The 9,919-nt window shown below is 37.7% G+C and overlaps 1 protein-coding gene across 1 annotated transcript in view; it reads left to right on the plus strand.

Annotated features, from left to right (window-relative positions):
* The window catches only part of RAB32 (RAB32, member RAS oncogene family), a 19,819-nt gene extending 15,225 nt beyond the window's left edge, over positions 1 to 4,594 (plus strand). Inside the window, exons 3-4 of the mRNA XM_007450329.1 lie at positions 1 to 122; positions 4,448 to 4,594. Coding sequence (XP_007450391.1) covers positions 1 to 122; positions 4,448 to 4,594 — 269 coding nt within the window. The remainder of the gene's footprint in view (positions 123 to 4,447) is intronic.
* Positions 4,595 to 9,919: the final 5,325 nt, after the last annotated feature.

Below are 9,919 nucleotides of genomic sequence, written 5' to 3' on the forward strand. Positions count from 1 at the left end.
TTCCTGCTGTCCTCTTAGCTAACAAATGTGACCAGAGAAAAGACAGTGGCCAGAATACTCCCCAGATGGACCAGTTTTGCAAAGAACATGGCTTCACTGGATGGTTTGAAACCTCTGCAAAGGTGAGGTCTGCTGTGCGTTTGTTATGTGCTCTGCTGCTAATTCGTAAATCTGACCTGTAACTTTAAAGTATTTAGATGGATTTACCTGAGTGGTTTTTGGAAACCTAGTAAAAGGTGAAGCGTAGCATGGATATGTTATAGCTTCTTTCACTCAGCAGCAGGAATGCTTTCAGAATTGGCTAGTGGAGAGGGGAATAGAAAGGCAGATTTTACATTAAAATAAAAACAACTATTATTAGAGCAAAGAACAAATGACATTTTCTATGAGTTTGAGTCCTTAAATAAAGTACTTTTCATGTACCTGGAATTTGTGGGGTATGAGGTATCTTGTCAAGCACAACTATTTTTGATTTTTATAGAAGGCTTAGTAAAACTTAGGGACATAGTTGCCCCTAGTGAAAATGTAAGTCGTGTGCAGGACTCACAGACATTGAAAAGGTCAGAGAGAAGATGTATTCAGATGATGTCTGAAGAGTTTTAGATCAAATGTGTAGGAAAATTTGAACAAGAGGAAATTATCAACTTTTGTGACATACTTCTTCATGAATAGTAGAGTGAGAATGTTTTCTTTCAGCCATTATGGGAAGCTGGATAAAATGTTTTTTGAAGAAAAACAAAAACAGTCTAAATATACACGAAAGCAAAGGTGACAATACCAAGCACAAAATATTGTGCTGGAGCGGGTTTATGTGCATTGGAAGTTTCACTTTAGAGGTCCAATAACAATCAGACATGAGAGGATGATGAATTATTAACAAAATTCTGTGATGGCAAAGTCAAAACCATGAATTTAATATAATATTAACACAGTTCCAGCTTTTAGTATGCCTTCTGTGAATTTCTTGTATATATCAAAAAAAAAAAGTGCATTGTTTCTCCAAATGACCTACTTACTTATTACCAGGTTACTTTTAGCTTTACCAGAAACCCATCCTAAAAGTGGAAGATTAATTGCTGCCACTGATGATCAGAATAATGAAAGCAAAGCTATGGGAGACTACACAAAAAGTGCTCTGAAAACATTGTGATGGTGGGGTCATTGGAAGAAATAGTGTCTGCTGAAGACAGAAGTGTTTACTCCTAAGCTACAGGCTATTTGTTTAAACAAATATATTCTAGTATCTTAAAATTTATTTTCATAAATAAAAAGTAGTAGTGGAAGAGAGATGAAGACCAGAGTTGCTGCATGAGCACTTAGCCACACAGGAAGGAAGAGATTGCAGAAGGCAAGGCTTTTTATAGAGGCACTTGTTTTGGAAGCCATGCCCTCTGTCTGCTCTCTGCATCTGTGGGGATTTGCTTTACTTACCAGCTTTGTCAGAAAAAAATGAGTGGTACGTGTAAGTGTTTATTAGAGCATGAGATTTGGTGGAGAAGATGAATATATTACAGATAAAATTTCCTCCTCTGGTTTTATTTGAATTAATCATTCAGGCAATAAATCTAAATTTCTCCCCAGAGTCTAGAAGGAAGATTCATAAACAAGAGTATCATGTGGCCTGTCACCTGAGACTGTATAAGTCATCAGCTTCATGATATCTATGCACAGGGTTACATGTAGAGGTCAAAAGAAAAACATTCATATGTTCTGTGCCTTCCTACGAATATATTAGAAAGAGCTTCTGCAAAATTTCCTTAGTGGTAAGCCAGGAGTATTTCAAGAGAGTAACAGTAATATAAAATTTTTGTTAAAAATTTTAGTCAAGGCTTAAAGTACTGCCCAAGTGTCCTAATACCTATGCTTCTGAGCTGGCCAGCAGCTAACTTCAAATCTGATTTCTGCTAGAATACCAGTGATCTGAATTCTGATACAAACACAGCCAAAAGGCAAGTTTGAATTCATGAGCTTCATCTTTTCACCTTTATGGAAAATAATGGATTTCCAATATGAGAATGTGTGACTAATTACACTACAATGTGGGACTTTCTGTTCCTAATCAATAACAATTAAATGCAGTAAGAGAAGATTATAATTATTTGGTATAATGGAGATGGTGGGGACTGAGGGACATTTGGGCATTTAAAGATCAATACTTTAATTAAAGTTAATGCTTACCTTGGGAGTGGAGGTAAAAAAAAAGTTTGTGTTGGTGCTAGAAAAGATACCTGAATAAATAGCAGAGGTCTTGCAGAGTCCTCACTGTCTGAGAAAGGTATTAACAAATAAGGGAGAAGGCTAGAATGAACCTCGTGGTATCGGATTGGAATTGGAAAAGTCAATATATCTGTATATATATACACACATACATATATAAATTCTGTATTAATGTGTATATGTGTGTGCATTACCCACACATGCACATACATATACACATACGTATATGTGTAAACAGATAAACATAGAAGCAGGTACCAATATGTGTATGAATACATACATATTTACTAGGTGTGTCTGCTGAAGAGGATTAGAAGCAATGGCAGCACAGAACCAGTGAGCTTTGCAAGTCCTTAGAATTTGGTTTTTAAATACTGTTGTCCAATAAAAAGAACTGAGTCTCCCTGGAGAAATGACTGATTTCAGGACTAGTAGGACAAGGAAAGTAAAGATGTGCCTGAGATATTTTGTGGTGCCAGAAGCTAAGGAAACGCTCACAAAGTGACGGAGATGCGTCAAAAAGACCCAGGAGCCTGCTTATAGGAGCTCCGAAACCTAAGACAATTGGAGCAACAAAATAAATAATTATTGTAATGGACTTAATACATAGAATAAAATAATAATCCATGATATGAATAAACAAATGAATAAGTGGGAGAGAAGAGAAAGCTCTTCCTAACAGTAGAATTCCAAATCATAAATGGAGAAGGAATGATGGAAATAGAAAGTCACCATTAAACACAACAGTAATAATTGTCCTAGGGAAAAATTAATTGATGCCAAAATGAGTAGGGAAAGGTATGGTGAAACACAGGATATTTACATATTTGTACTAACTGAGTACAAAGTGAAAAATAGTAACTTTTCAGTGGAGAAGGCTGGCAGACATGACTTCAAGCAAGTATGCCTCCTCATACACTGAAGAGGACACATCATGTGTGCCTTATTCCTGCCAACAATGCATGACTTGAATTTAATGATAAGGAAACATCAGACAGATCCAAACTGAGGGATAGTCTCTGGCCAGTACTCCCCAAGAGTGTCAAGGTCATGAAAGGCAAGGAGACTGAGGACCTGTTCCAGATTCAAGGAGACCAAGGGGACAGATCGCGAAATACAGCTGCTCACCTGCATCAGAAACAGGACAGCGAGACAGCTGATGAAATTCGAACAAGGTTGATAGAGTAATGCTGGCACAGTACTGTCATGTAATTTCTTGATTTTGATAGTTATACTCTGGTTACCTAAGATATTAATGTCTGAGGAATATGGGTGAAGAATATATAGGAATTTTTACTACTTTTACAATGTTTCTGTAAATCTGAAATTATTTTAAAAGGAAAAGTTAAATACTTTTAAAAAGAAGCACAGTTTTTGCTATATGTTACATATCATATATTTAATGACAGCTTATGAATCAGTCACACAAATGTTGTGATAGCTGGTGATTCCTTAGAGCATCCTTAACGGGCATCACACCCACAACATTGTTTCAGCTCATTTTATACATGTCAACTAAAAGCCATAATTTCTACTCGGAGATGGGGAAGCGGCATGTTGCGTTTATCATATTTTAATGTGGTTTGAGCCCTTCAGCATTTTTTTTCCACAGTGTATCCTGAATACTTGAAGTAGATGTTCAAGGGCAGATTTTTGTTTTTGTTTTTGTTTTTATCTCTGTGCTTTCACTTAAGTGGCTGGCAACCTGCAGCAGGATGAAGACTCATTTACCATGGAGATAGTTCATTGGACCTCAGTGGCAAAAGTTTAAAACATTAAAAAACAGAACATCAGGGATTCCCTGGTGGCGCAGTGGTTGAGAGTCCGCCTGCCGATGCAGGGGACACGGGTCTGTGCCCCGGTCCAGGAAGATCCCACATGCCGCGGAGCGGCTGGGCCCGTGAGCCATGGCCGCTGAGCCTGCGCGTCCGGAGCCTGTGCTCCGCAACGGGAGAGGCCACAGCAGTGAGAGGCCCGCGTACCACACACACACACACACACAAAACAGAACATCAGAAAGAGTGATCCTTTGTAAAAAGAAGAGTGTCTCAGTCACATTACTCAGTAGCATTGAACTCTTAGCAAACACTTCAGTATTGGAGCAGGAGATGGAGCTGGCGTACTTATAATGCCCCCTCTGACCAACTTTCCTAGTTCCTGGTAATACTCTAATGCTTTCCTCTAAGAATATTGATCGTGAGAATTGATCCTGGTTGTTTCTGCACTACAGGATAACATAAACATAGATGAAGCATCCCGGTTCCTAGTGGAGAACATTCTTGCCAACCACCAAAGCTTCCCTAATGAAGAAAACGACGGCAGAGTTAAACTGGATGAGGAGACCGTGAAAAAAGAGAACAAATCCCAGTGCTGTTGACTCAGCATCTGCTTCTCTCCTGCGGATGCAGCCTGATTCGGTTGGAAGCAAATTCCTGAGACTGGATCATGGATGGTGGATATGCTGCTCTGTGAATCTTCAGGGCTGTGCCTTCAGATAACAAGGATGGCACCCTTGGGAGCCTGTGACGAAAGGGGACACGGGTGAAGGAGTCCCGCCAGTGGCTCTGCCCCTTCACCTGTGAACACTTAGGCTTCTGTTGTTGTTGCCACCATGTTCAGGATAATGTTTATGTCCTTTTTAACATCTTTTAAAATGACAGTTCTTCAGGATTTGTTAAGACTTGGAAGTTGTGGCTTTCAGTGTGAACACTGGGCTGGTAATAAACTTTCCCTGCCACCTCACTATAGTTTCATGAGTCTGTATTTTTGTCTCCCGTATCCTATCCTCAAGTTCGAGGGAGGCTTTTAGACCCTTTTAGCCACAGAAAGCTGGAAGTTTCTGTTTAGCAATTTATTTTTCTAGTCAAAACTTTGGTACTTCATGTAAAATTGTTATCCTTAAAGATTGTAATTTAACTAGTCCTGGCTAGTGTGACATGTGGTTATTCCCCTTAAATACATTAAAATCCCCTTCCTAATGACTCAGGAAGCACTCACACCACAGTGGTACTCTGATCTGGTTGGTACCAGTTGGAAACAATATAAATGAACATCTCTTCTTTTCTCTCCCTAGTCCGTTCTCCCCTTTCTTCTTCCTGTGTGTTTGTTTATAACTAAGAGCCTGATAGATATTACTGTTGCAGTTGTAACTAGCCTTTTCAAATCTGTAATAATAATGGTTAAGGAGAGAATTTATTTCAAAACATATACAGTTAAATCGAGATTTCTATAGTAGGCATTGTGAAAGAAATTAGGTCATGTGTGGTTTTATACAAAGTTTTGAACATTTAAAGTATAGTACATGAGAAACAAAGCAGGCTCACAATATTTGTATTGTCATTTAACCCAATTAAGGAAAAGAATAAATATTTTGACTGCAACTTTTGTTTTGAATTCATGTAGTTCTAGAAAGGTAATGTGGGCATACTTTTCTGGCTTAGAAAAATCTGTGTCTGTTCACTTTTGCCTTTTATTTTTAAGGGGGTTAATGATATCATGTGAAAGGTCCAGCTTATCCCTTTCAAAGGAAATTTAAAAGTATCTTTGACATACCAAAGACAATGCAAAATGAGGTCTTGTACATTAAGTATGAACTTGGATAGGAAATACCTATACATTTATCGAGCAGGGGAAAAAAAAGACTAGAAATCCTATTAAAAAAAAAAAACTAGCAAATTGCATTTGCTCTCACAGGTGAACTCTGAGAATAAGTAGTAACTATCATGGGCTATAAAATGTAGCTTGCCCTTCTCATGTTAAACCTGAGCCTTGGCTAGGAATCAAATGTGTTTGTGTGTTATATATTTAAGTAAATCAACTCTTTAACCTCTTTGGACACGTATTCTCTGTAGAATCAGATTTTCCTGAGGCCAAGGAATAGAAAGCAGACCCTGATTTAAGTAATACTAATTTAATTAATACAACCCTCTTAAGTTTTTAAAAATCAGGCATTAAGTCTTGCTTTCTAGGAAACATATGTGTCATACTTTAAATTTTTTTCTAGTCTAGGTACAAAGTAGGTACAACTTTTTAACCTTTTTTAAATTCCAGAGTCCAATAGTGTAAGTATTATGAAATATCTGTGCCAAAACCAAAATGTTAGAAATATAAAGCTTATTCTAGGTAGTCATTGAAAGACAGAATGTTCTTTTTTCAAATACTGAGTTTTATTTTTTACAGGAAATCCATCATTTTTACATTGATTTAGCAGTGGATTCAGAATCAGTAGTATTGCACTTTCTTTGCCCATCTTTACCATATTTGTCTTCTTCTCTTAGAATAACTTTAAGGATTGACAGCACCTTAAATAATTTTTTTTCTGTAAACACTCAGGGTTCTGTATGTCAGTGTGAGGTAGTGTATTCTATTTATTATTTCCTACACTTTAGAAGTAAAACTGAGTAACTGTTTTGCTTTACTCCTAAATTCTCACTATAATTTATTTTTGCAACTTGAACATGAAACTTGAAGTGAGGGTGTTGGGGAAGGACAATTTCTCCTCTACCCTTTCTAGGTTCTTCTGGCTGGTCTAAGAATTAAGTTGACATGAAACAGATTAACAGGAGAAAATCAAATTTAATTGCATACATACAGGGCCCCCAAAGAAAAATGAGACCCAAGGACAGGTTGGGCAATTGAGGCTTATCTACCATCTGAGAGAAAGAGAAGGGGGTAGGGGTTTGTGACTTCAAAGGAGAGGAAAGCAATTCACTCAAAGATGGAAAATGTTTGGTAAACAAGTATTTGCTCTGCCATGCAGAGACAGTGGGACACAAAGAGGAATCTGGTCTTCAGGCTCTGCTGAGTGCCCCACCACACCTGGCCCATGTTCTTTGTAGGTATCTCAGGTGCAGAAATAAGCAGCAGGCCCTTTGTCTAAATTCTTTTAGTCAGTTAAGGGGGAGGTAAAAAAGACTTCCTGAGTCTCAGGTTTCTTAAAAATAATCAGCCTAACGTCATCCTCATGCCAAAGAGATATATTTTGGGGTGGCAAATTTTGCTCCCCTACAAGGGTAAGCTACATAAATGATTAAATGAAAGAAGAGAATACTTTGATATTCCTTATTCACTTAATTGCTTAATAAAAACTCCTCAGCCTCACTTCAAACTTAAATAGTTTTCTGGGAATGGAGCTCAGAAATCTGCTTTAAAAAAAAATCTGGTGATGTCCATTTTGAAAACCCTGTGGAGTGGGTAGCAATAGTTAAAGTGTTATTTAGTTTGAAATCTATGATTTTATATAAACCATGAACATGCTTAAAATATACCATTTTCCTTTCCATTTATAAATCAGTGTTGTTCAAAAGTCTGAACTCCTTAAACAGTGGACCCGCAGAATAAACTCACTTTCGTCCACTGCAGAAAATTCAGACCTAAGGGTTCTGACAGTCTGGACTAACCTACAAGCAGTGTAGCCATTTGGAAAAAGGAAGTCATAATCTCTGTGTCATATCTTTATTACACTGTTCTCCAAAATGATACAATCTGTAAATTAATGAGTGTGAAAACAATAAATAAAACTACAAAAACTTTAGCATGTATGAAAAAATTTTGATGTTGGGCTAAGAAAATCTTTAAATCCTCAAATGCTTAAAGCCAAAGAGGAAAACATAGATACATTGGTTATATCAGTATATCTCGTATAGCAAGATGATGTAAGTAAAATTATTACAAATCACAGCAAAGAAAATATTTGTAATTCATTCAGTTGGGGGAGGATTAATAAGTCAAATAATAAAAATAAGCACTCTATAAGACAATGAGTAAAAATGAGCAAATAATGTAAAACCAGCACTTACAGAAGAGGCAATTCATGTGTCAAATCTTAGTATCCAGGAAAATTCACCAAAAATGTATGAGTTTGATTATATCTCTGATTTGGATGAACATATAGGAAAATAGATATTCATAATCTGCTGTTAACTAGATCTGTCTTGATAGGTACCTCTGAGTTTTCCCTCACGGGTTGCTGTTCACTTTACACTTTTAGTCCACATCTTGCCTAGAAGTGGAACTGCTGTTGATGGGGAAATAGAATTAAGAACACAACCTCCTCCCAACCCAGAAAACCTCCCCACAAAGTTAGACCAGAATGAAAGCACTTATCATTGAATAAGCATGAAACCAGAACATGATTGTCACAGGCAATATGCTAAGAGATTGTAAAAACAGGAAGAAGTCTTACCCTTTCATATAGCCCAGCAGATCTGACCCGTTCCATGCGTGCTCTCAAGGTACACAATAACTAGTCCTCAGATAAGAGGGCTTATCAGCCCCATTTTTCACACATAGCGAATCTTCAATTCACTTCATAACTGGGGTGACCGTTTGCATTAGCTAATTGAGTTTATCCAAAGGAAAAAGAAACTTCTTATGTCTTTATGGCAGGAGGAAGTTTTACAAGTTGGCATGAGGCTTCCACCAAAGTTAGGCTTCCCCCTCCCACAGAAACTGGGAGACAGGACCCTGTCTTCCTTGATGATCACATTTCAAAGAGATGGCTCCTAGGCCCTTGAGCAAGCTGGTGAGAGACATTTAGCTTTAAAAATGATTTACATACATTCCAAAGAGACAGAGAAAGAACTTACAAGTTTTCAAGTGTAAGTACTCTGAGGAAAAAGGGAGAGCACAGGCAGGGAGAGTCTCTTCCCTTATTTTCCACAGGGAGAATCAAGCCTCTTAATACTTTTAGTTTGTATTTGCCCTTTTACTGTCAACTCTGGGTAAACCTTTGCTTATGTGTACAAAGGAGAATATGGAGGAGCTTGTTCACTGCAGCACTGATTGGATAGACATGCAAAAAAGTTAATCGGAATGTTTATCTGTAGTGGAAAAATGAAATGGACGATTGAATATCCATACAAGGAGATACTGTGCAGCAGTATAGCAACAGTTATATAAAAATATGTATTAAGAATTTAAAGACTTTGTACAGCTTAATACCAAGTTCCCGATTATAATTGCCTCAGGGAAAAGCTAGAACTGTGGATATTGGTCAAGGCTGACTTGAGCTGTTTAGATAATGTTTACAGTTTTACGGTGCAGTTCATTTTACATCGGTCAGTATGTTCACTACACTACCACTGAAATGAAGAGGAACATTTCCATTTAAAACATAATACTTAAAAAAATAAAAGCTGCTTTTTAAATCTTTACTGTTTACTACATTTAATAACATCACTTATAATTTGGCCCTTCTTGGATCTTACATATATTAGTTTACTTGCTAAATCAGTTAACTTTCCTAAGATTAATAGCTGGACTTATTCAGCTCAGAGTTTAAAATGTACATCTACATTCGCATGGGGTGAATTTTTGCTGCTCACTCTTGCCAGTGTTCAAGAATAAACAATTGTGCAATTTAAAGAACAGGATTTATCCACATGTGAAATCATATGAACGACCCATTTCTTTTCCAAAACTGGATTTTGTTTTGAAATTTGAATATAGAAAACCACTATTCTTTTTATTTCTGATTCTCCAAGTTTTGTGTGTATGGTGGGATGAGGAGGTAGGAATGTAGATGATATAGGTTAGAGTTACATATAAAATACTGCTAGAGGGCTTCCCTGGTGGCACAGTGGTTGAGAGTCCGCCTGCCGATGCAGGGGACGCGGGTTCGTGCCCCGGTCCGGGAGGATCCCACATGCCGCGGAGCGGCTGGGCCCGTGAGCCATGGCCGCTGAGCCTGCGCGTCCGGAGC

This window comes from Lipotes vexillifer, unplaced genomic scaffold (genome assembly GCF_000442215.2).
Source record: "Lipotes vexillifer unplaced genomic scaffold, Lipotes_vexillifer_v1.1 scaffold112, whole genome shotgun sequence".
Classification (NCBI taxonomy): domain Eukaryota; kingdom Metazoa; phylum Chordata; class Mammalia; order Artiodactyla; family Lipotidae; genus Lipotes; species Lipotes vexillifer.